At 40.0% G+C, this 27,775-nt stretch overlaps 1 protein-coding gene across 2 annotated transcripts in view; it reads left to right on the forward strand.

Moving 5' to 3' along the window:
• DPP6 (dipeptidyl peptidase like 6) overlaps window positions 1-27,775 on the forward strand; it is a 433,849-nt gene that overhangs the window by 382,293 nt on the left and 23,781 nt on the right. For both annotated transcript variants that reach the window (XM_009287806.1, XM_009287807.1), the window contains exons 12-16: window positions 781-819; window positions 8,424-8,531; window positions 9,125-9,216; window positions 10,806-10,853; window positions 13,005-13,123. In XM_009287806.1, coding sequence (XP_009286081.1) covers window positions 781-819; window positions 8,424-8,531; window positions 9,125-9,216; window positions 10,806-10,853; window positions 13,005-13,123 — 406 coding nt within the window. The remainder of the gene's footprint in view (window positions 1-780; window positions 820-8,423; window positions 8,532-9,124; window positions 9,217-10,805; window positions 10,854-13,004; window positions 13,124-27,775) is intronic.

The following is a 27,775-nucleotide window of genomic DNA, read 5'->3' on the forward strand; positions in this document are numbered from 1 at the left end:
GTCGCTGCCCACGGCAGGGGGGTTGGATTAGATGACCTTTAGAGGTCCCTTCCAACCCAAACCATTCTATGATGATTCTATTGATGGCATTAAAAATGGCTTATGCTTGTCTACCCACATTTTAATTGTAGTTAATTAATCCCTTCTATAGACACACTAATGTAATGGTGTATTGATATAACCTGTGTAAGTATTAGCAGATACCATCTTTTAAACTGGCGTAGGTGTTTCCACAATAGAAAATGATATATTAGGCATTAAAAATGGCTTATGCTTGTCTACCCACATTTTAATTGTAGTTAATTAATCCCTTCTATAGACACACTAATGTAATGGTGTATTGATATAACCTGTGTAAGTATTAGCAGATACCATCTTTTAAACTGGCGTAGGTGTTTCCACAATAGAAAATGATATATCCATCCCTTGAAAAAATGATGCAATACTGTGCATAGAGCACAGTGCAGAGTCTTTTCTTAACAACTTTCATTTCAACCTTTATTTATTTTTTAACAAGCTTTATTTCTTTGGGGAATAATATATCTTGTGGATTTATGTGTTTTGTCTGTATGAGTAAAATGCTTTCTTGATTGAGTGCCTGCTTATTTATCAGAGGGGAAAGACAAGGAGAGCAGCCACTGGATTACACTCCTGAAGCACATGTTTAAATAGTTTCTTTGTTTTTCTGAACAACTTTTCAGATTCAGTCCAACTGCTTCCTGCACTGATAGCAGAATGTAATACATGAAGTATGGTATTAATGATCTTCTTCTGTTTTAGAAACATGAAGATGAAAGTGAAGGCTGGCTGCACAGACAGGTAATAGTGATCTCTTTGTGGTCAAGTTTTTGGTAGGTTTTTTGTTTCATTGTTTTTCCCCAAAGAGAAAAACTGATTTCCAGACCTGAGAAAGATGCTTGGAAGATGGCATGATTTGTATTACAGAAAAGAGTTTCTCAGTAATAAACAAGTTCTTATTGAAGATGCCATCTTCTCTGGTAGGTCCCATAGTTCTTAGCCTGCAGTTTACTTGGATTTAAAAGAGATGAAAAGCTGACGCTGGTGGAAATTTACCCACTGACAGTATCTGTGTATGACTCATCAACCTCAGAGGTAGTCCTTCATACCCTGCTTTGAGACTGATGATGATTTTAAGCAGTACAGTGGTTGTTTTCTGGTCTTCTAGACAAGAAAGAAGTCCACTGTTGAAAACAGAAGATCAAAGGTCATTTTATTAAGAGGGCCTATGTCCATTCAGAGTCAAAATCATGCAGATAGGACTTTTAAGTCACTTAAGCTAAATTTGACAATTTTTTCTGTGTTACTCTGCAGCTATTTGGAGATGTAGGAAAGGGGAAAAATGAAATTATATTGTCGATGGGGCAGTTAAAACAACAAGAGCTTATGTGGAGCACAAGAATGGGGAGAAACTGCCTGATCGAGTTTAATATCCTGTTTTAACAGACAACTGTGTCACATCATTCTTCTGACACTGTAACTTCTGTGCAATATTATTACTTTGTATGGCTACGTGCTCTCACCCCCCAAATAAAATAAAACAAAGATGAAAATAAATGCTGGAAAAAAATAGCTATAGAATATAGGATATAAAAATTAAACCCGCAAGAAGTTTTGATTTATGGGATTTTTCTGTTCTTTTTTCTTTTTTTCTGTTTTTTTTTTTTTTGAAAAGGGGTTTTTCTTTCAACATATGTCTATATAAAACCTGTAGATTTCCAGCATGTAAATCTCTGGAAGATCATTTATAACACTTCCCCAGGAGTCAGTTTGTGAAGTGACCTCATATTTGATTAAGCTGTTCTTGAGAGAGAAGCTGCTGATACCAATTCAGCCAAAACACTGAGCTGTTTTTCGTGGGATATGTGAATGCCAGACAGGGAGTAGCATGTCAGATAAAGATCTTGTACTACATTTTCCAAGTGCAGATTTAAAATATTTCACATTTTTGTCACAGCTTGTTCAGAGGATCCAAGAACCTGTAGAAACCACAGTACATCAGATCACAGCATGGACAATGATCTCCTCTCTCCCAGTGGCTGTCCTACAGCAATGGGCTATGTCTGATCCAGATAAAAGCTGATTTTACAGAGGAGAGAGATTTTGTGCTCCAAGCATTTCAAATAATCTTTTGGTGGTATACTCAGGTATAGAGTAAAAATGCTGCTGAAGTATTCTTTACATTCATAAGGACAGTGTTAGCTTGAGCAGAAAATAAAAGCTTAAAAGACAAACGAGTCAAGAGAAAATGAAATTGCCCATATTTTGTATCTTTAAAAAAAAAAAAAGTACTTCACGGGATTCATTTATTTTCTAAATCCAAGGATAGTTTTAATCCTTTCACTGCTATTTACTGGGGCCTCCATCAATGCAGTACAGTAGAACTTGTGTTTTTACACTGCTGTGGTTCTTTAGTCATTTACCTGCTACATGGACTAGCATTAAAGGATGGTGTTTTGTCCTGAATAACTGTAGTAAATGATCTGCTAGTCTCTAACAGGCCTGCTCCAGGGAAATATAGTTTGTTTTACTGCATCTCCAAACATCATATACTTAGTCTGAGGTTAGAGAAGGATGTTCATTACAGCCAAATGAGTCTCAGTACTCAGTACTCAGTATCTCAGTACTAAACTAAGATAACATTTGCTATGGACTTTGGAGATATTTGGTATTACTCTTCAAAAGCTTTTGTAAGAGTCTGAAGAATTATAGAACTCTTTTTCCTGCATTTCTGACAACAAAATTACTTAAAATTCTAGTTTTGACTGAATATATGATTACTAGTATAATTGTATTTTCTATATTTACCTTTTACTCTATGACACATTAATCTAGATAACTGGAAAGTTATTTTCATGGCATGTGTGTCTGACTATGAGAATGATGTGAAAATGTTAAATGCTAGTGCGAGTCCCCTAACCTCTTTAAGGAGGAGATGAGTTGCACATTAGGCAGCTACTGAAGGAGCTCAGGAGTGTGACTCAGCTCAGGATGAAGACTCCTTGGTTGAGAGATTTTAATACAGGTATATGCATATGAGGCAGGTGCCCGATGCCCCTCTGTAGACAGCCAGTACGGTGAGCACTGTGGTCACATGGTCAATGGACCTTGAGTATGATTCAGCCCACCCTGAAGAAGACACCCACTGCCTGGTTGGCCAACTTGTTCTGTGTGCTCCATTGACCAGACCTCCTTTTGAGAAGTACCCCAATTTTAAATCAATAGGACTGAGGAACCTAACTGCTTGCCTCATTCTTTAAAATACTCCTTCAAAGTACTCCATACACCAGTTTGAAAAGCAGTCAAGAGCTTTACCTTTTTCTTGGGAGATTAAGTATATCTGGTCTTCCTGTAATTGGGGCAAACTTCACAGTAGGCTGGGAGCAGGAGATGAGGAGAGAAAAACATCAGTATCAGAAGATACTCAACAGGGACATGAGGGAGTCTCCAAGGATGATAGAGTTGACTTTTTTCAGCTGTTTGAAATACTGGGAGTTCTGAGATAGGTCATATAACCCATGAATTTGAATTTTGTTCATGTTTTTAATAGTCTGTGTATGGAAGGTTATAGTAAATGATCTTGTGTTCCCTTCTGGGCTTAAGTTCATGAATGAATTTTATTCAGGTCTAAAAACTTTGGAGACCCTCTTCACAACATAGGCAGAATTTATTAATTAATAAATTACTCCAAGTACAATGAGAAATATACAGTATTTACAGAGGTTCTGCTAGAAAATATCTGTCACTTCTTGTCAGATGATATGACCAGAATTTTCAAACCTTTTGCACAAATAAGAACAGGCACATGTTCAGCGAAGCTGCCTAGGGATTTTGGAAGATTTTACTGCTTTTATTTATATATTTGCTTGTGCACTTCTGAGCATAAGAGCCAGACTGAACTTTACTCATACTTTTGCTTAAATATACAAATTCTTTGAAACAGTAATTATTAGTGTAAACAACTTTGTTTCAATTTTTGTGAAGAAGCCATTTTCCAATAGTGCCGGTTATGGTCATATACAGGCAATGAATCAGCAAGGGACAAATAAGACAATTTCTGAGCACCTGCTGAAGATAAACTTTACTGGCATTTTAATTGGCTTATTTATTTAATTGTGGATGTGGCCTGAACAAATTTAATTATAAACCAGGGTGCAATTCCCACTCCACCAAAGACTGTGGGCTTTGACATTGACGTCAGCAGGACCAGGAGATTACCACAAAATTGTTTAGAGACATATAACCTCCAAAACTGCCTGCGTGGGCTGGCTGGCCTCCCCTGATAACAGTTCCTTTGGGTTGAGTTTTTCCAACTATTTCCCTAGTGTTTCAGATCACCTCGGTCTGAAAATAAAGACTTTTGCTCTGTCAAAAGGTTGAAAGGTTGAAAACCTCACACCATTTTTCTTTTATAACTCCCTTGTCTTAAAACTGACAGCATGATAACCCAGTAATGATTCTTTTACACACAGTTAACAGGCAGTATGAAATGAGATTCTTTTAAATAAAAACAGCGTTCAGAGAACCTTACAAACAGGACTGACTGTTTCACCCTGTAAAGCCCTTTTGTCACATAACAACCCCATAACTGAGCTGAAGTTGCCCTAAAGACAAAGGATGAAGCAGAAATAGGACCCAAAGCCCCATAATTCAAATACTCAAATTCATCTGCCAGAGCTAACAAAGCAGCTTCTGGTTACAGCGTCTTTGGCACTTAAATGAAGAGTCTTGATTTCATCCAGTGGATTGATACCCAGAGACATGGACTCCTCTCCTCTCCAGTTTGATGACCCTGTATTTTGATGGCAGGTGCCCTGGCTTCAGAGATGGCCATTGATGTGGTGCACCCAACCACAGATGAGCATGGGGACAGGGATAGAGGATGAAGCTCAGCATTGTCCCAGGGGCTGAGTGTGGCAGGGGATGGAAAGAGTTCTTCCCCCTGCACCCAGAGGAGGAGGTGGCTTCATTGTCACAGTAATGCCCATGTGCATTTATAACACTTCGTTGCATTTCAATGAACTGTTTAACAAAATGCAAAGAGTTAAAAGGATTTATGTCACACCTATCTGTTTATCAGAGCTATTGCCCTGTGATACTTAAAGTATTGGAACATTTCCCTGAGAGAATAAATACCTACAGAGCAAAATCATTCATTCTGGGATCTGGGCAAAGGTGGATCAGAGAAAGTGGTTGCAGATCCAGTGATGCTCAGTGATCCCTCTCCAATACCTCTATAATACACTCTACCTTTTTTTTATTGCTATTCCTTGTTCCAGGACTTTCTGCCCTTCTCTAAGACCTACAGAAGCTCAGACTGCCCTTAGCATTGTCCCCCTCATGCATCCTGATTCTGTCAAACTTGGGATAAACCTCTGAGGCATTCCTTGGTTTCTTCTTCTCCTGACCATTTGCAGGTACACTGGCCTGTGTTGCACAACTCTGAACTCCAGCACTGATCCCTCCAGGAATCACGGTGCCCTCCAGCAGCCTCCCATCACCTTATCTCTTCCACCAAAGCTGAAGTCTTTGGTGGGACCATTTTGATACACAGCGATAAACAGGTTGCTGGAAAAGGAGTTGCTGCTGCTTTCTTTTACTGATAGTGATGCAGGTTGGTTAGTCCCACCAATTCCTTCTCCAGCCACAGGGTCATCCTTTGCTTAGTGATTATTCCTTCAACTCTGATGACTGGGTAGTCCTCAGCTCCAACCACCTATTTCCTTCTTCCTCCACCCTGGGGACAATCGCCCATCACAGGTGAGCAGCTCTGGGTAGATCTGCTTTCTGAACCAGGCCACTGCCTGTTCACACAGGTCCCAGAAAGGCAAATGGGATCAGGGACCCATGCTTAGTCAGATTTAAGCTTCAATTTAAGCTGCTGTAGAATCATACAGGAGTTACCTTACTAGTTTTCTTCCCTTATACTTGAGTCTGAGAGCACTGAGTTATTGCTACGTGGAGCTGACATGAGGATAGCTTTGTCCTTCATCTGCACAAAGCAGAGGATTTCTGGAAACTGGCCTTGACTGTTTGGGAAGAATTCATTTGTCTAAATACAGAGATCTAGCTGAACAAAAGACAAGAAGAGCCATAAGGACTTAAGAAGTGCCTTACCGAGCCTCACCGCTGTTTCCTCTGCTCCGTCATTCTGTCTTTAGCAGGCACAGCAGCTGATGGTATTTAAGGACAGTGTGTGAGCTGGCGGCTTTCCACAGTCCAGTCCTCTCATATTTCACCACCATCTACAATAAAAAGATTACAGACATTTGAGAATATATCCATGTTTGTTCCCTTTAGGATCTGTTAATGAATCATTATTATGTTCAATCCCTTTTTACACCTTCTAATACCAGTTGCTTCCATAAACCTCCTGGAGCAAAAACTTCCAGAAATTCCCTAACTGCTGCACATGAAAAGTATCTTCTTTTACCAGTATTAAACTGATCTCCTCTTATTTTCAAGGTGGGCTCTTCTGTTTTAGTGTTGTGGGATTCAGTCAATAATAGTCAGCCAAAGGTTCAAACTGCTTGTATCACGTGCAGAATATTTTAATTACGTGCCCACTGTAGCTCCCTACAGTATAAAATCCTGTTCAAAAAGCCTTTCAGCCTGACATCCCCGCCAGTTGCCATCCAGGATAAGTCACCATCTCTGTCAAGGTTTTAAACAAAGTTCTGGTTGTATTAATGCGTTGTCTTTCCAGCAACAAGAACATGCAAACAGGCTGTCTCATAACATCAGCCGAGTGCTAAAGCTTTGCATCTGTCATCCGTGCCGTGTACCTCCCTCCCCTGTAACTCTGAATGAACCTCAAACTAATCTGCACAACGCCTGCTCTCCCTGGCAGAGACATAGTGCTGGAATATATAATGCAGTAGGTGCAGATATAGAAATGTAGGGTGAACTCATTGCTATTTACCTCAGTAAAGGAAAACCTGTCGAGCAGAAGGTTTGCCCAAGTTATCATAGTTGGTTTTTTATGAGTTTTCTGCTGTCATGAAAGACATTTGGAAATAATATAGTTTCATGTTTCAAGTTCCAGAACAATGTCAGAAACAAATGAAACCATTATTTCATAGAGCTGCAACAAGCTGTAAATGGACATATTTTAAAAGATACTGAAAAACTAAGCAAGGGAAAATAAAAGGAAAAAACAAACAATTTGAACACCTAATGCAGTGTTGATAAATCTGATAAATAGTGGAAAAGGATTAATCAGTAAAGAACTGGGAGCAAAGGAACATACAAGAATAATGTGTTAGCTTATGAGAAATAGAAATGTTTATTTCTTTGCTGTAGGTGTTTGCATTAGCCATAAGTCTCCCTGTGCAATCAAGTTCTTGCTGGTTCAGTGTGGTATCTTGACATGTGCCAAGCAGAAAGCCAGGGTGTTTGATAAACACTGAACGAAAGGAGGACCCAGAAAAGGCTGAGCAACAATTTTCCTGTTGTCTGCCCTTGAAGAAGAAGGAGCCATGAAGCTGCGCCAGGGCAGGCAGGGCTCAGCCGGTCCCCAGTAAAGCCTGATGTCACAGGAGAGGTTCAGCAGAGGTTCAGCTCTTGTTTTAGTCCCAACTATTCAAGATGCAGAGTAGAGGAGCTTCATCTAGCCAGTTCCCTTGGTACAGTGCTACTGTGTCACACCATATGGACCATCCTTCTGCTTTCCCTTGTAATCTGCTGTTCAACCATCTCTTGCAGTGGAGACTTCCCATGTGCCTCGGGGTTCCTGTAGAAAAAGAAAACAACGACCCTTCCAGGAAATGCTTGCTTGCCATATGTGGTGTTTGATTTCCTTCTGCTGAGTCTCTTCTGTCTCTGGTTGAAAGTTTTAGTCGCGCAATAGAAGTCAATCATCACATTCACCTGGGAGCTCTGTGTCAAGGACAGTTTTGCAAGATATCCTCCCCTTTGTAAATAATTCAGTGAAATAAGCAATTGTAAGAGAGTAGGAAAAGACAGCAGTCAGATGCTGTTAGTTGTGTTTCCTTGAGGACAGGAATAGATCAGTTCTTCCAACAGAGTAAACAGCGTTTGTCATACCTGTGCCAAGGAGGTTCAAACCATTTCCAAAGGCTTTATTCCAACTGCCCTGAGCAGTCAGCTGTCTATGTGCACTTTTTGCCTTGCAAATGGGAATTTACTTTATAGCCAAGGGACTCTCCTTACTGCCTGTCGCCCTGTCTTCCCACAGCTGAAAGGTGTCTGCTTTCCCGAGAGCACAAAAGCAATAATTTTCAAAACTTTCTCCAGTTTTCAGTGGGTTTTTTGTTTACCTCAGATTGCTGTTAAAGAGCACTCTCTATTTCAATGTGAATTAATTTCACAGGGTTTTGCAGTGCTGAGCAATTTTAAATACAATAAATTAACGGTAATACAACCCTTAAATTTGCTGCTTACAGAATGAAGAGCCGATTTTTTCCAAGAACGGTCGGAAGTTTTTCTTTGTCCGAGCCATTCCCCAGGGAGGACGCGGGAAGTTCTACCACATCGCCATGTCATCATCACAGGTGACTCACTCACTGCCACTGCTTTGGGACTCACCTGCAGTACAAAGCAATAAAAAGTAGTATCTCTGCTCATACCAGCAAGACTGGAAGGTATAAATGTAGAATGTGGGTCTTGTGCATAAAAGAAAACCTTCAGTGGTGGTTCATTGGGCATAAGGTAACATGAATTTCCAAATGAGATACTTGAAAGAAAAAGGTCAACCAACTGCCTCTTTCCAAACAATATCATTGCTTTGTTTTGTTTTTTTAATGCCTTCTTAGTTGTACATAAATAAGTAAATCCCTGTGCTGCCATAGAGGATTAATCAGAAGCTCGTGGGCACGCTGGATTAGAGCAAGGTGTTTGAAGCTGTTCTGTGCTGAATTTATCCCACTATCTTCAGTGGAGTTATGGTTAAGACGGTTCTGACTCCATATTACTTCTATGCCTGCAGATTCACAGAAATAGCAGGGGGAGGGGTGGAAATTGCAGACGCATGGTTTATTTTTAATAGGTAATGGAGTCAAAAGAGCTCCCTTTTTCAGCAGAGAAGCTTTGCTCAGATATCTTCTTTTAAGAAAAAAGAAATCTAATTCTCTTTTCTTTCTGGCAGCCCAATAGTAGCAGCGATACCTTACAGTCTATTACATCTGGTGATTGGGATGTGACAAAGATATTGGCATACGATGAAAAGAGGCATAAAATGTAAGTAAACTTTGGTCTGACAAATCAGTCTTCCCTTGTTTAGCCCTGGACTATAGGGTTAGTTACAAAGGTGTTGTGTATGCATCTGAAATGTATGAGCAGAAGGAGATGGGGATAAGGCAGCAGGAGAAACTGCCTCCATTTTGGCTTAACCTCTCATACCATTCCGTATATTTTGTCTTATTTTGGTTTTCTCTGCATAGTTCAAACCTTTCTTTCTGTGACTGTTACATTTGTGTAGAGGAGTGATTTCTCCTGCTACAGCTTCTGATATTAACCTCTGAAGTCTATTTTCATTGACGACCTAGATAGTCAGTTTTAAAAAGAATCCTTTATTGACCTGCAAAAATATCAGTGAATTAGAAAAAAAGTGTTTAGTTAGAATACCAAAAAAACCCCACCCTTCTTCACATTTGCCCTTTATGCTTGTAAAATAACTTCTGTAAATGTTTACTTTTTTAAATACATTTCAAGAAATTACATAATAAAATGTTTGAAAGGTTTTCTGGAATCAAATACCATAGATTCCTTTCCCAGCAAAGGATCAGCTGGATACAAGGCTCTCATCTCTCATTTTCTTAAGATCACTGAACAGCTGAGTAAAAAGCCTCTGGAATATGATAAACTTTGAATGATCATTAAGAGCACGATGCTCCTTCAAGGTTTTGAATGCCCTCAATTACGAATAACTTCAGTACAATATAAGGGTCTTTACCACTTGGCAGAACTAAGTAGCAAACTAGCACCAAAGTCTTGCATTTTAACTGTCCAGTCAAGCAGAAAATACCACATACAATTTGTGCAATCAAAATGTACATCTAGGCAACTGCAGCTCATTTGAAGCAGATTAGCTGGGCTGAATATCCTGCCTGACACGTTATTCACCCCACGGATGCTACACTTGCTCCTGTAGTCTGTCTTTATTTACATGAAATGCATCTGGGGGATCAATCTGGACCCTCAACGTTAGACTGAGGTTGGCCACCTCCTGCAGCACCTCTCTTGTTACCTTCAGAAGCTGTCACCGCACAACATGGCTTTTGCTGTTTAGCCAGAAAAGGAGTTCACCACAGTCTCAGAACAAAACAAGGGCAATGAATTATTCTTCAACTTGATACCCTGTCTTCCCTGAAAGTCCAAGTCCCTTTTTTAAAGAGGACGTTTCAGTGGGTTTCACATCAGACCCCGGTTAGCTAGCTATCTGGGCAAAGAATAAATAGTGGTCAGAGAAGTAAAAACTGGTTCTAGAGAAAAAAGAAAGGTGTCTAAAGGTAATTCTGCACCATAAAGCTTGAGGTGAAGATGTGAAGGTCTTTCACTTAATGGCTTGATCCTTTTTGTTCCGCTGACATGACCAGTCTAGGACCCAAACATTTCTATACTTGTTTTAACTGCAGCGCAGCCTACAATGTACCTGCTTGAGCCTCTGCGGTGATGTGTCCCTCTGTATGTTTTTCTAATTCAGTTTAAACTTTTCTTGCCATTAGAAGATCAGGAAAACGGCTATGTGAATAAAGATGTTTTTGTATGAGATACTTGTAAACACCCTTCTAATGATACACTTGTCTTTTAATTTTTTTTTTCCCCAGTTATTTCCACAGCACAGAAGATTTGCCAAGAAGGCGACATTTATACAGGTATGTGCTTTACTAACTTCACATACAGAATTTCCCATTTTTTCAGTCTTACACAAATCATTACATAGAGATTGCGATAGATACAGTTTCTTATGTGTTTGTCTTTAATGGCATTGCAAGATCTTGCAATCTGTCACTGGAATAGGCAGAACAGCACAACAATAGTGAACAAAATGCTTGACATTTAGAAATGTTTTACATTTCGCAATTTTCTCATTTTATTGCAAATTTTAAATTGGTCTCAAGATTGATAAACTGTCACAAAACTTTCCAACAGAACTGCTTAACACTTGAAGGAATTCAGAATTACATAAACTAATGGTATAAACTGTTTTTATACTTCCAGATAGCAGTTTTCATGGAAGTTTGATAGCACTTCACCTCTTTATGAAATTGAAAAGACATAACAATATGTTATGTTTGCAAATGTTTTTCTGCAATTCCAGATGACTTTAGTATTATCTGTAACTGTATGATGAGTAAAAGGCTGATTTTTAGTAAGCTATTGGTAGTGTAGCTACTGCGAAGTATTGTGGGAGCAGATTACAAAGGGGAGGAAACCCAAACTTTGAAATAATAATTTTGGAATCATTATTCCATTTGTCCTATTTTTCTTCTCAATCCCCCTGCTGTCATCTCAGCATCTGCAACAAAGGGCAGAGCTGGTGATAGCATCAGTTGATAAGGGACAGGCAGTATGTTTTCCTTCTCTAACATGATGTCATACCTGTTTTTCCTCAGTGGGAAGGGAACTAGAGCAAACTAAATTACCTGGAATTGAATCATTTTTTCCTTTTGAGACCTCTATGCCTGTTCACTGCACTCCACAGGTTTTTGAGAGTAGCTCTGCTCAGTGTTTATTTTCTTGAAGAAAAAAAATCAAAATTATTTTGACCATTAATTTCTATTTAAATGGGAAGAAAATCTCATTTTAAAAGCTGAGTCCAGGCTCAAGAGCTGCTGGCATGAGTGAAAGTGCTTCCCACCCCTCATTCGTCTTGGCATGCAGGTCACGCTGGTGCCTCATTAACCTCCCCTCCCCACATAGGCAACAAGGAAAGAGATGCCCAAAATGTCAATGTCCTTGACCTTACTTTGATTACACAGTGATCTTGGCCTCACTTCAGGTATTTGATTTTCTGGGCTGGGTAGTTTGACTATCTCTTGTCCCAGCCCAAGAGCGTCAGCTCAGCAGCGACCCTGGCACATGTTCATTGACAGAGCTCCACTGGAGCTCTGACAGCGTATATCAGATGAAGATCTGGTTTTGGTTTGTTTGATTTTTTCCTTTTTGTGTCTGATTTAGTAGCTTGTAAACAGGATTTAAGGCAGGGACTTGATCTGAGCCTAAACAAGAACCCAAGAGCTACTCAGTTCAGTCTCTATGGCCCTAAACAGGTTGCTCAGCCTCATCTCTTTCGACATTGAAATGGTAACAAAACACACTCATCTGTTTTACAGTAATACTGGAAAGATCTATTAGTTAATATTCGTGAAGCATTTTAAGTTTCAAAATGCTATAGCAGTGCAAAATTTTATTTATTAATATTTGCTAATAATCTGTAATTTATTCTTCAACCTACAGTAGACTCTTACAAAACACTTCTGAGCACATGGACAGGCCACATTACCTTCTTCGAAACCAGACCCCTAAATACAATCTTTCCTTTCTACTTAGATGTTACAAGAGCAACTATTTAAACCCCCAAAAAGGGCTTTGGCCTCTGAGGCAGCTGCTAGCAAATCAGACCAGTGAGGCAACCAGTAAGAAACTTAAAGAAAGCAATTCCAGCTCTTTATTGCCTGTTATAAGTAGAAATACTGCTCCATTGTTTCATGCCTTCATTCACCGAATTATGACTTCCTCTTGTGGAATTGCAACCATCATTTTCTTTTAAAAAGTATACCTTCCTTCATAACCACCTGATCTTGCAAAAAAGACATCAGTATCCTTTTATATATTCTCCACCCAGGCAAAAAAAAAGCCATTACTGCTATTTAAACTCAACCAAATGGAAATGCTTTGTCTCTTACTAATGTTGGACACATTATATTTACGCTCTTGTTCTACAGTACAGTAAGGTTCAAGTAATGTTGCTTCCAGATAAAATTTGCTCAGTGACCTTCATGAACTTGTGTTAACTTTTTCAGCGCAAGCACAAATGGAAACTTCAACAGGCAGTGTCTGTCTTGTGATCTGATTGAAAACTGTACTTATTTCAGTGCGTCCTTCAGTCACAATCTGGAATACTTCCTACTGACATGTGAAGGTATGTTGGGTTTTGTTATTGCAGTTGTTGTGCCTAAGGATAGGATTTAGAGCCGGCATTGATATCTTTAGATATCCTGTGTACCTGTGGGCAGCTTCGAAAGACTGGCCATAAATATCTGGGTCACTTTGCTTTTAAAGCTTTACTCTTAATATTTTTTTTCTTTTGCGTATTTTTATTTTTAACTAAAAGCAGATGTGTGCAACCTTTTTCTGTGCATATCTGACTATTGAAGATAAAGGTACATTCCTTTAGCCACTCCAAGCATCCTTAAGTTCAGGTAACAGCAAAACCTAGAGGAGATAAAACGTCAGAAAGTTTGTGAGAGGTAAACCAGCGAGGTGGGATTAACTGTGGGTGACTGAGACTGAGTTCCAAATGCATTGACGCGTACCGGTACTGTGAACAGGGGGATTCAAAGTAAATAAGTTACAATCAAAAGACAGTTTGCCAAGAAAAGGCAGTTTGCAGAAAGTTACCTAATGGACAACGTGAGTACAGAATATCTAGTGTTTCACTGCTCGTTCATCATAGATTTCCCTTAGCTTGGAGCAATCTATAGGTCGGACAGAGATCTTGTGTGCTGAAAATGCCTTACAGTATCCAAAGGGCTAAAGATAGAGGGCATTTCAGGAGGAGTTGTAAAAGTCAGCTTTCTCCAGCTCCGTTAAGAATAAATGCAGGACTCCATAGCATTTAATCCTATGTAATTTAATTCGGCTTAATTAACCTAAATCACACACACAATGTGTGAACGCAGAACTGGATTGCAGCCCCCCATGGTAAGCGTTATTCCTACTGGTCGTCTGCTGCTATGACTGAAGCTGCTCAAAGGGCTGCACGCCCCCTAAAGCAACTATTGCAAAGCAGCAAGCCAACAAGAAATGCCTTATCTTCAGCAGCTCAGGAACAAATAAACGTGTGTAGCATAAAGAAAAGTAGCTGTTGTGTATGCTGTTGTACAGCAGCTCTAAGTACTCTCTCTGGACTGCCCCTTCTCTGACTGGCAAATATTCATTGGTGCCAGTAACTGTTCGTGGTGAACACCAAGGATAAAGAAGAAGTATTTGAGATGGCAAAATGGGAAATAACCGGGATAATCAAGATAAAGTGAAGAAGTAGAATGGTTAACATGACACTAAGCAAAACGTCCGGACATGGACATTTGTAAAAACATGTTCTGCCCCAAGAAGTCAAGATAAACTATATTTTGGGGTCATTTATAGGTATTCTAAAAAAATAGCTTGCAATACAGTACAGTGAAATAGCATTGACAGCACAATGGACTAATTAACTTAACGGACTACATGTAAATCTCTGAATCTATAATTATGGCAGACATATGCAGAGAAGTGTAATTTTCCACTAAACGTTCAGTTCTGTAGTAAACGTTATTAAGTTTATGAAGTTTGCCTCTTTACAAGAAAAGCTCTGTATATTTTTACTCTTGTTTTCATTTCAAGAAAAGCTGTCAAAAGCTACTAGAGACAGTGTCCATTTCCCTTACACCAAGATAATTGTTTTACCATAATTAGAAGCATTTAAGGGTCTTATCAACAGTTGTGAGGTGATATGTTTGTATTACATTATATCTCATTCACAAAACCCTGCAGTGATACCTGAAGAGATTAATGAGTTTTATTAGTGTGTACATTAATCCAAGTACACAAGATAATGACTTTGCATAACAAACTGTGGGCCAGATTCTCAGCTGCTGTAAACAATACCTCCATTATACGGTCATTAGAGTTAGATCTGTTTACATCTGCTGAATATATCTTTGTCTGAATTTTCATTATACAGGACTAAATTCTTAAACTGTAATCTCAGTGTAGCACAAATACAGCACAGCTTGAACTATGGAGCTAACGTCAATGTCTCCATTCAGATACCTTTGCCAAATATGTATACATGAGAAAATACAGAGATCTTAGTAGGATTTCCATTTTCAATGATTTTATAAAAAATATCAGTCCATTACATTTGGTGGAGTTATTCCTTATTTACCTAACTGAAAGTGAGAGGTCTTTCAACTTCTTTGCTTTCAAGCAGTTTACAGGAACATTTCTTTTTAGCACATTTTGTGTAGGATCCATCTAGCTTCAGATATTTGCTACGGGTACATTTACAGCAGAGACAACTCCCTTTGGTTCCTGTTACAGCTGATGTGGGTCAGGTCAGTGGAAACATCTGTTCTGGCTGAAATGCAGACTTCTGGATAAAAGTAATCATCGCCTCAGACTTTGGTCATACAACTAGGGCAGAGCTGTTGCGGTTTGATGGAGAATCACTTGGATCCACTAATAGGAGACTTCCTTTTCCACAGCTCCTCAGGCTGCTTAGCTAGAGCTTGGCCTTGCCTCACCTTCTCAGGGTATTATTTTATTGCTCATAAGCAGTCATACTCTAGTCTCTTCTTGATTAGCAGGAAATCCTATTTATTCATATACACATATAACACACAGATGGAAAAGCTACTTGAATGAGGATATCTCAAGGAACCCTGCTTATCCTGCAGTTGATCAAGCAGGTAGAGCAGCAGCAGCCCACCAGAGTGGACAAGTGTTTGTCTTACAATGTCTGCTACCCAAGGGTTTCTGCCAGGAGTTCCCACCTCTGCTTCCCCAAAAAAATCCCCAAAAGTTGGAGTCGATGTTAATGATCAGACAGTGGCAGACAGTACCTATTGCTGTTTGGTGTTTTCTTCTTCATCTACATTTTATAAAAGCACCCAGAGCTCAGGTCTTGCTGTATACTCTGTGACTGCCTACAAAAGTGTGTGTTTGTAGCAGTAACTGGTGTATGACTTTATGTCAGACCCATATGTATCTTCGAAGGTAGATGAACATGATTTTACTCTGATCAAGCCTGTAATAATTTAAAAAATTGCATTTTCTCAGCTGTCCACAGGACAAATGCATGGGCAAATATTTATGGCTTGAAAACAATTTCTGTACTGACACTTAGGGACTAACTTCCACCACACCTCAGTTTCACTCTATCTCTTTTATCAACTTGCTTTGTGATCTTCAATTGCAAACTTCGCTGAGTTTAGAGACACAGACACGACTGTGGCTCAGCTTAACCTCTCTAAAATGGATGGCAAGGTTTGTAAGATTTGATTGAGCAACCGATGCTTATAAAGTACTCTGTGATACTTAAATGAAAGGCAATAGAAAGGGAAAACATATATCTTTAAAAAAAAAAAAACACCAAGAAAGGTCTGGCATTGCTCATTTGATCCCAAAGGTCAAGAGTTGGAAGTTTTCTACTCACTGCTTTGGTACCTTAGAGGCAGCATATAATTGTCGTAAAGGATTTTTTGCTGTCCTGCAGACTATGCTTAACAGCACTGCTACCTGGCACAGGCTGAAATGAGAGAAGTACGCTATAATAAACAGTAACCTCTCTTTCAAGAGGACAATGTAATGCTTACTGTCAGGAGGCAACATTTATTGCAATCACTCGGTCCCAGAAGGCTAGTTACCTTTTTTTCATCTAATTTTATATGCTCATGATTGAATTACTGTAGCAGGATCTAAGGAAACATGATGCTTTGCAGACTGCTGTTAGATTATCTCCTCTAGACACTGTCAAAAAAGTAATATGTGCTGGAGCAAGGTCACTCCTACTGTCATTTTCATCATAAAATATGGGCTTACACTTCTGTCTCCTCTCATAAACCAGCACAGACACTGCCACTGATTGCCTCTAAGATAAACAGAAAGAAGATCTGCATGGAAGGGTTTTGCTACTTTATACATAAATTTAATTGAGGATGGGGTTTTCTCATCTGCAATGGGATGTAAAATTCAATTGCATAGAGAAAAGTGTAAGAAATTACAAGTTTTGGCTGTGGAAAGCAATTTATTCCTGTTTCTTTAGTGGGGCTCGGACGTGTACAGTGCAAGGCTGAATGACACTGAGCCAGTAAAGCACTAAAGCCCATTTTTAGGTGATAGCTCCTTCTCCTCTGAAGGATGAAGCCTTATCAACAACTACCACTGTAGTCAGCTGTGTAGTGTTTTAGTATTTCCATTTTAAATAAGTGCACCTTGTCTTCAATGACTCCTTCCCTCGCTCCCCAGTGTAACCTGCCAGCACTATTAAAACTTGAGTCCTAATCAGGTTGTTCATGGGGGAAGAAAGGATGTGCAACCACTTCTATTGCAGGCTATCTCGTACTCTGACACTCCGCGTAGCAGGTTTGTTTACAGCATCTTCACTCGTAAAAAATCTGTGAAGTCACTGAGACTTGTGCTTGAACACACAGAACCAGCAAAGATTTTCTGGATCCTGGAGTTCAAGTCCCTGCTATTGCAGACAGCAGCATCGTAGCATCCTTTACATTAGTTGGTCAGTCTCCATCAGCTGATCTCAGCCATAAGCTGATCTTGGCCAGCTCAATGCATTTGGGGAGGTATGAGGTTCCCCACAAAGCGTTAATGCCTTCTAGCTCTGAGACAAGAGGAATAGTGAGGAAGACCTCTGGCACATGCATACATTACTGCAATTAATGCCATTTAATACGTGATAAAAATTATGGGGAGGGGGGATGTTCATGGAATGCCTACCAGCCTGCTAATTAAAGTTCTCCATAATCATGCATTATCAGGAAGGGATTAATCACTTTTAGGGATGACACAAAGAAAATTGATAGTTAGACAGAGGCGAGAGGACCGTAACGGGGGCTAAGAGAAAACTATTGTCTCATGCTTGGCATGGTTGCTGGTGATACAGAAGTGCCTTTGCCACCACACTGTATATTATCCTTTCATTCATTGACCAATTTGGGAAAAATCAGCTTTCACTTTGAGAAGAGACAACGGTGTAACAGAACAGAGTACTATCTTCTTCTATAGGTCTCAAGTCCTTCCTCCTTTTCCAGAAACAGTAAGATTGTTTTGATTCAAATTATCATAAAATCACTATAGTTTATCCTATCTCTTTGAAGATTATCTCTGCTGGAACCTGTGTTTGTAGCTGACTGGTATTCTTTACTGTCAGTATTGTGCAGGTCAAATGACTTTCAAGCTGTCTTTCCCTTTGCAGAAAGGAAAACAGACTCTTCTAACAAAAATGTTAAAGTATTATCACCTGATTTGGATGTCCTTTCTAGCACTGCAATTATCAGTAGCTTAGCCTAGATGCTGCAGATCAGTGATCACAGGTAACAGGAATGAAGTCATTTCTGCCTTTCCTAGCAGGCAATTTTGTAGCTGTAGAGTAAAATGATATGTTGTAACTGAGCTGTGCTTGATAAAATACCTAAAGAACCAACAGGAAAGGGATTTGTCTGGGTATACGTCTGCTCTGAGCCAGCAGCGATGATAACAGCTCTGTAACTACACTCCTGGCCCTACAGTGCTGAAGGATGCCTATAGGCCTAGGAAATCATTAAAAATAGGATTTATAGCTCTTAGGTCCTGCCAGATAAAATCCTGGTTCTGTCCCATAAACAGAGAACAAGTGGTGCAAAAGCAGAGTAGGAAAACTTTGCGATTTAAGGATCTCCTTTGAGAGTGATTCGTACTAATAAAGAAGCAATGCAATCAAGTTAGCGATAATCTGAGTCAAGTTCCTCATACCATTGTACATGTAATTCTTTCTGACTGTGTATTTATGAGTTTTAAAGCCAAGTGTTACAAGTTTATTCTTTATACAGGCAGCATGTAGCTATAAACTTCTTAGATCCTTAAACTGTTTCTTGAGAATTTAATTATCTTCCTTCCTCCCTCTTGGTGGAATATGGAAACACCATCTGGACATGGGAACACTTAGGAGCTTTACTTGCTGCATCCACTTATTAGGTTTATTCTGAGCATTAAAAAGTCCTTTTACTATTCTACATTTCTTTTATTTTCCAGATTTTTGTTGGAGTCTGCAAAGACTTTCATTACCAAGTTTCATCAAATCATCTGGCTCTGCTTTGTGGCAGGTTGTCCTGACCTCTCTTTTAATCACATTTTAACACCACTGAGTCCAGAGCATGATTTAGCAAGGTTCAGCCTTCCAGTATGGAGAGATCTAAAATGATGTTTTGGAATCAGTTTACAAATCTAGATTTTTCTGCCTTCTGATGTGGTTGCAGCACAAGCTCCTGCCGACACAGATGATACAAGTCTGAACTGTATGGTTACACTTCTGGAGGATACCATATACACAGACATTTTTAGTGTAAGCGAGTCTAAATTATAAAAGACATTAAGTGAAATCATTAATTTATAATGACAACTGCTTTAGGAGAATAAATCAGCTCAGCATTTATGCTTGTTGGGACCAGGGTTCAAAACAGGGCTCATGTCCTTGATTAGTGCAATCTTTCTAAACCCAGTTAGTGATTGCTAACTAGCACCTCTCCTGCTTTCTTTTAATAATGTGGCAAGGGCATTTTACTAAAACCCACTAGCCAGCACTCCTGTGCAAAAGAACTTTTAAAGGAGGCCAGAGGCGGTCAGAAAAGTGGGAAAACTGGGTCATTAATGCTGCCTCGTGTGCTGCCTAGGTCAGTGCTGTGCAGCGTGAGATAAACTCAGCCAACAGCCTGGTGGGTGGGAACATCCTTTGAAACGGCAGCATCCAGCACCATTACCATTGGCATCGTTCAGCTCAAGGACTTAAAAACCATGTTTTTTTTCAAATGTGAATAAACATAAAATTCTGGGCATTGTTTCTAGTATTGTGTCTATACTTAGATGCCATTACTGCCTAAAGACTTTGTCTTTTTTGAGGAGATACATATTTTGGAAAACCTCCTGGTATTTTATTCTCTCATGGGATTACCAGCTGATTTGGATAGACTGGAATGCGTTCCAAAGAAAAGCTAAATTAAAACCGATAAAGTGCTTGGATTTGTTGATGAATTTTACTGTAACAAAGTAACATTTTATTTTGCCCATCTTTTTACAGATTCAGTCAGTTGCATCTGCACTTCTTATAATGCTGAGTTTAAGGAACTTTTTTCCCTGAAAATCCCATAAAATCCTAGAGATATAAGTTTTAATGAACAAACACCTTCACAAAAATGTACTCGTTTTAGCATACCACTCATGAGAAATCTTTGTCTGTAATATTCATGACAAAAAAACAGGGGCTTCTACTACTAGGGACTTACTTTCTGAATGAAAGTGTCTGAATCCTTTCTGCCTCAGTAAAGAAGATCATGACATTTGTCCCTCACCATGAGCGAATCAAACCACATTTTTCTTCAGTTTCTCCATTAATATGAGGGGGCCATGGGATCATCACAGAGACATTGTTGGCAGTAGTTTGTACATCTATGTCACCTTAAACAGGAAGAGCTTAATATTATTTAATATCTCAGGATAATTTTATATTGAGATTTAGCAGGATACAGGGAAGAGGGAATAGAAGTTTTATTGTTGGTAAAATAAATACTGCACTAAGCATTTAATTCAAGTTATGGAAAGATGTGTAAAGCCCTTTGCAACCTTTCCCCAGCTGATCATTTTCATGCTTTTACCAAGTGGGGAGCAAAGGTACAGCGAGAATTAGTGGTTTGCCTATGGCCACATCTTGAGTCAAGTATCGTGACCCCCATTTGCTTCCTCATATTGCAAGACAGGACTCCAAGGAAAAGGACCATTGGCTACTGGAACAGACCAGAAATGTGTCTAGCTCTGTAGCCTGTCTCCATCAGTGGATGGTGCATAATTACCGTCTCCAGGATTTTTGCAATAATGTACCCATCAGGGACATGTCTGCCCAGCTCCTGCAATAAGAGGTTGGCTCATGCCTTCAGGCAGGAGAATAATGAACCTCTTTCTACATCTTTCTCCGTTCCTTCATTTAATCAGACCTTTTAACCTGTGCCATTTGGGCCAGACCTACCATCCCTGGAAAGCAATGGAAAACCTGGAGACAAGGATTTTTTGTGCTAACTATGGACAAGCAGATGCCAGGAGCCATAAATCAATGTAAGACATCTACCATTCAACAGCACAAGTTCATAAAGCAGCGTTTTGCCTACAAAACCTAACTACATTGCTCATGGATCGCCTTACGTATCACATAGAAATCTTGCATATCACAGTCTCATCAACAGCATTCCCAAAACCAGAGTGTTCTTAGTAGTCATTATGCTCAGGTAAACATCAGTGCAAGCAATAATGAAAGTACACAGCTTACCTCTTCCCTGGATACATTTGGCTATTTATGGACTATAATATTTAATTATAAATTTAATATTTAGGCAAATATATCTGCAAAAAAGTAGGTGGATTGCTCTCTTTGTTCCCACTCTGTAACAAAATAATCATGTTATTTGTAGAGTACTGTTGGATTCTCTGAATCCTGTGTTGAATGTGGACACCTATGATACATATATTTACAAACAGGTTGTTTTTATAACAGTTGTTTTAATTTGTTGGCCTGTATCTAGACATGGATAGTTCAAACACACCTTTGGTAACAGTGGTCCAAGAAGTCCCAACTAGCTGCAAAATGCTAGTTAGGACACATGGGTTTGATTTTTTTCTCTGTCACAAGCTCCTTTAGAGAACTCAAGCAGGTCTTGTAATTCCAGCTTCCTAGAGGTGTTGTGAAAATAAAATCCATTACTGACCGCAATGCTCAGATATGCAGTGACAATAAGGGGCATGGAGGCTCCTATGTGGATAAATTACCAGAGTGGTTTTGAAAGATTCAGTAAATCTTCAATCTATTCACTGCAGAGAAACCTTCCTAGCAGAAACCCAGCTATTAGTAAGCAGGAGAGCACTCCCGTAACAAAACCAGCATGTAAAATGATTAAATCATACCGGAGTGAAGAGTTAACAAGGCATGGCTGCACACGTTTGCTGTTAGCTCACAGCACCGCGCGATGTTTCGTCTCAATAGCAATTCAATAACTAGTCTGTAATTACATCGCAGGCCTTAATAAGTGCAGGGCCAGTCCTCCCAGGTGCTGAATGCTCTTAACTCCCACCAGCCGCAGTGGGAGCTGGAGATACTCAGCGCAGCAGAGGAGCCCCTCCGCATGTCGTGGGACAGGACTCCAGCAAGACCAGCCTCCCATGCCGCCATAGCATCGCTCAGTGCCTTTAGAGATAGGCAACGATCTCTTGAACGAGGGATTGAATTTTGAGTTATAGCAGCAGTAAAGCAGTTATGAAAAATATAATAACCCATTTTGGCTTAAAGCACGTCATTATGTATTATATGTTTTTATAGGACTTTGAGTGTTTTAGGAACTGGGAGACCCAGTGCAGCTGTGAGGGGGAATATCATCCTGCGGCTTTTTCAGTTTGGAGGGCCCTTAGATGTATGTGTGTGTGCAGTTTGCTCCTTGTGGGTGATATGGAAGTATTGATCTTCTAAGAAGGATTTGAACAGGGAAAAAAGCATTTGCTTGTCAAAAGCTACAGGGAGAGTGTTTCATTAGGAGTGTTTTCTGTCAGTTACACCTAGGTTAAAATGGTAGAAACTCTTTTTCTTGCTTTTGAGAGACAAAGAAGCTGAAGTTCCTATTTAACCTCTCCAGGTAACCATTTCATGTGGCTTGGGGCATCTCTGGCAGATGGCTGAGGAAAGCTTGCTGCTGTGGGTACAAGTATCTCGCTCCAGGGCCTGAAACAGACATTAAACGCACAGAGGGGAAATACCTACATTTAATCCCTACATGAACTTAGTTACGTAGAAAGCTTGCTGCCTGGCAATATTTCTGAAGCATGTGGGTTTAGTGTCAACTAATAATATCATAAAACTACCTATCATGGTAATGGCAAAGCATCTTAGAGAGTCTCCAAAGCACTTCTTACTGAAATTCAAGTAAATGATTTCTAAGTGCAGCTGGTCCTGCTAAGAAGACCAGAGCTTAGCAATTCAGTGACCTTTGGCGAGGATCAAGGTAGCTAAAGAGACTTACTTAGATGCTGAAATAACTACTAGCGCTGAAAAGGAGTTTTATTAACCAAGTTGAGAGCCTGTGGATAGAGAAGCGCAATAGGCTCGCTCTGGTTTAAACAAATGTGAAAGGTTGCTTCCCGGAGTTTACTAATGGGGTATGCACCAGCTGCCACCACACTTCAGTATAGCCACATCAACAGCTCTGAAGACCCCAGCCAAGGCTGAGAGCCAACTTCAGATGCTTTCCTTACTGCAGGCACCGTAAGTGATAGTTCCCAGATGGTGACCAGGAGGAGGCTCAGGGGAAGGTGATTTCTACCTGCTGTCCCGACTGATCGTGCCTCTCTCTGCTCCACCTCACCTTGCTGTGAAACGCAATAACCCCCTATAAAGCACCTTATATTATTTTTCATCAGCACATCTTGGAGGACCGCAGCACTGTATGTCCACAAGGCCTGGAAGACAAAGTCAGTGCTGCCACTGAAAGAGGCAACTCCATTCTCTGTCCACCTTGGGGGCTTTTTCACCAGTCTGCTACCTGTGCCACAAATGGGCTCACTCTGCGCTGGGTCCAGGAACTGAACTGAATGAAAATGAAATATATATATTTTTTTTCTGCTGGGATCAGTTCTAGAAGCTCTTCTGCTCTTTTGCTGGATGGTTGTACAAACATTTCTGATCGCACAATGGAGTGGGAAATGCTGGGATGGGACCAAGTGGCCAAGGTGGGGATGGAAGTGGACAACACTAGTTTAAATTTTTTAGGGAACCACAGGGTGAGGATTTGGGAGTATTTTATGGGCCATCTTATGACTGCAGCTTATTATTGCTGCACCCCAGAGTAGAGTGGTATCTATATTCTCTAGTATTCAAAAATAAATTATGGTTTGCATCTGCTGGCCCAGAGTTACATTGTTTTCCATCACAGCAAGTGTTACAATATGCTTCAACAGAAAGGTTTGCTACTTACTGCCTTATGTGCAGCTCATGGGGGTTCAGATTTTCTGAACCATGTGAGCTGTCCTTGGCCTGGATCTGGGGTCTACAGCAAGGGGTAGAAACTCAGTGTTTGACACTGTGCTATGGGGGTCTGAACATGGTGGCGTCTTTCTGGGTAGAGCAGGACAGGCAATCCCCAAGAGCGTGCTATCCTTGTGCTACTGCACAAGCCAGGCATCCTAGCCAAAATATCTGGCTAACAAAATCCAAGATGCATAAGAAACATGGAGGTAACGCTGAAGTGCAGCTAAATGTCCTGCAACGTGATAACGGCCTCCAGGAACCAGGCATGACCCAACAGTGTCACGCTAAATGAGCACAGCAACCGCACTCGTGCCTGGAAGGCAATCCCAGTGGTTGCTCACATATTAGGTCACTGGGTGACTGTTATCTGTTGTGACCAGAATGGTTTCCTATACAAGGATGATTACGACAAGGCTTGGTTGTTTGTATACCCAGTAGCAGGAGGCTGTAATTAGTGCTTCCAGGCAAACTGTGACCTTTTGGATCTTTTCCTGAGGCTTATGAAGCTTAAATTAGTTTCTGCTGTTTGAAAGCATGCACAGACTTAATCTCTGGGTCCTATTTATATTATAATTACTATATAATTCACATTTGCATTCACTTGACTCCCTTTCTTACTTAACAGCCGAGGTTGGGTCTTGTGTTTCAACTCCTTTGTGCGCAGTTCATGGGTCAGAAATCCCGTGGGTAAAGGCAGGATGGGAAGAGCTCACTTTCACTCCCTCACATGCTTGTATGACTTCAAAATAGCAGACTGATATGAAAAATCCCTTTTGCACAAAACAGAAGGTACCACAAGAGCTTTTTCTCCAGGAAAAGAGAGGATGCTATTAGTGGTTTGGAATTTGAAAGAGAACTTCTTTTCTATCGGCTGTTAACAACGTAGTTATTAATGTAGTCTGAGATTAATTAAAATGGTGGCTTTTGTGGATGTTCCACTCACATTTTGTACTTCTTTTCTCGGCTGTTAACAACGTAGTTATTAATGTAGTCTGAGATTAATTAAAATGGTGGCTTTTGTGGATGTTCCACTCACATTTTGTCTTCTTTTAAGCAGACCATTCATTTATGTTATAATTCACTGTATTGTTATACATCTTTAATGTGGTGTAAAGTACCCATAAATACTCAGTGACATAGAACAAGTGGAAAAAAAATATGCCTGAATATTTAATAATAAAATGAATAGAAAACACCTGTAATTTCCAGTGCATGGAAAAAAAAAAGATTGTGAAATGAAAGTGAAACTCTATTCCCTTTAAAATTACCTCATTCTGCAAAGCACTACGTGTTCCTTGCTTTTGCATGTTTTGATCCTGTTTTCATTTTGACTCTTGCTTGTAGATATAAGCTGTCTGGCATTGTCCAGAGGAAGGTGATCTATCATCTGCTTGCAGCCAGAGTTCTTGTCATTCGGTCATTCTGTACATATAAAATTTTATCTGAACTCCACTTGTAGGAGATAAATGACCATGACAACAGGCTTCCTCCAATGCTTCAAATAATGAAGCTTCACAAATCAGGCAGTGGCCTCCTGCATGTTGAGACCAGGGTGCATGTGCATTATTTCCAGCTATATTAGCGACCTTGGTTGAACTCATTATTCTGCAGTGGATAGTACAGATGTTACCGTCTCGCAAGATTTAAAGCTTCCTCTAAGCAAAACTGCTTCTTTCACCTTGTTTGCCAGCTGGACCAGCTGTAAGGTTTATTGCTGGCTTTTGTTTTCTGTTTGCATGATGCTTGTTTAGTTCTTTATTAATACAGTTGGTACATTAAGAATATAGTAAAACCTGAGAACTCATGAGAGGAAAACAGCTTAATAACTAGACTATGTGAAGCAATGGTTGGTTGGTTGTGTTTTTTTAAAGTTAATACCCAGCATCGGTTATTATTTAACTAGCTAGGATATCATTATTTTGTTGCAAGAGAATTTTACTTATGGAAAAGAATAAATTAAGGTTATCTAAATCAATTTATAGTAGGCTTTTAATGGAATAAACACAAAATATGCAATGGGGTTTTGTTCTGTCAGTGTTAATGAGTTGTAAATGGCATTGAGAAGAGAGTATTTTCTTTCATGCTGCAATTACAAGGAAATATCCTTTTCCCTTGAATATATCAGCAGTATGTTTATTAGAGGAGCTGGGAGGAGTAACAGAGACTGCAATGCTCTTCCTCTCCTTCCACACCTCTACGAGGATATGGCTACACAGTCTCTCCATCATGACTACACTATCATTTGTGATACTTTTTAATCACGGAATCACTAGGTCATAGGAAAATTCAGGTTGGAAGGAACCTTAGGAGGTCTCTAGTGTAACCTCCTGTTCCAAGCAGTGTCAGAGAGGAGATCAGACCAGATTGATCAGGGCTGTGTCTAGTCTTTTCTTAAAAGCCTCCAAGGATGGAGAGTACACCACCTCCCCAGGCATCCTGAGTTATCCGGAGACTTTCCAAGGTAGGCAGGGAATACAGAAAATGTCAGGCATGTTCCTCCACGTATGGTATTTCTCTTAGGATTAGCATATACTAGTCCAATAAGAAACAAGTATATTTTAAAAATAGGGACAAATGTTAAACTTTTGCTTTCAACTCTTTTCAAAGTTTGCAGAAAGCCTGGATTAAAATTGAATTGAAAGAGGTTAAATTAATGAGGGATTCAATTAGAAATAGCAGGTAATGGGACAGAAATTGGAAAAAGAAAGAGTTGGGTATGGGGATTTCTCTGTTCAGATTTGTTCCTCCAACCATAGATCTGAACCAGCATACTAGAACAAAATACCTTAGACTTTTGGGAAGTCAGTGATCCCCATGTGAGCTGGAGTGGTTCCCTCCTACCTCTGGTACTTACGTCTCCAGGTACACAGTCATGGTGCACTGTCAGGTTAAGGAACTCTCTAAGCAAATTCTCCTAACCTACCTCCTTTTTACAGCTGATCTTATCACTATAATGGATGAATGTACCTGCAATGTTTCTTGAAGGTCATAGGTCTTCCACATTCCTCTTTGGAACCATACACATGCATTATTGCATTATGGCTTTTGAAAACCTTAGCCAAAGCCTCATGAAAGGAAGGAAATGCTTTCACTCAGCCCACTCGATGTGATACCTCATTGGATGATATTAATTAAGAAGGAGAGGATGGGGATTAGTGAAAGAATTGTAAGGGAAGGTTAAGTACCAGCTAAATGAAAGAAGGCAGTAGATTATGATGAAGAGAAATATAAGACTAATTGGAGATCAGCAGCAGGGTTCATTAGGAGCTTGTCTTGGGAATGACCTTACTTAGATTGTTCCCTGGCAGCCTGGGAACCCAAAGCTGGATGCAGCTAATGGAATTTGTTAAGGCCACAGAGCTGATAAGCATCATCAGAAGGCAGAGAGAAATACTGGAGAATCTGGCTGTCTTGCAGGGCTGGAGCGAGAGAAATTAATAGTACAAAGAGTGAAATTAAGCACATAGTGACTCAGGGCAAGAATTTGTCTGGTATGCTTGAAGCTCAAGAGTTACAAATGCCTCAGAAGAGCAGACGGGTGCCTGGGCATGCAATGCTGATCACTGGATGTCTGCAAACTGCCTACCGGCTGTGGTTATGGAAAAGGCAAATGCTCTTTTAGGATGGATCAGGCAAACAATTTTCCATAGAACTGGGCAAGTAGCAGTTTCACTGTATAAGGACCAGTTAAGACGTCCTCTGCAGCAGGGGTAGAGTCCTGGTCATTTCTGTTCAGGAAGGAGGAACTGAATGTGAAACACT

Source organism: Aptenodytes forsteri, unplaced genomic scaffold (genome assembly GCF_000699145.1).
Source record: "Aptenodytes forsteri isolate BGI_AS27 unplaced genomic scaffold, ASM69914v1 Scaffold296, whole genome shotgun sequence".
Taxonomy (NCBI): domain Eukaryota; kingdom Metazoa; phylum Chordata; class Aves; order Sphenisciformes; family Spheniscidae; genus Aptenodytes; species Aptenodytes forsteri.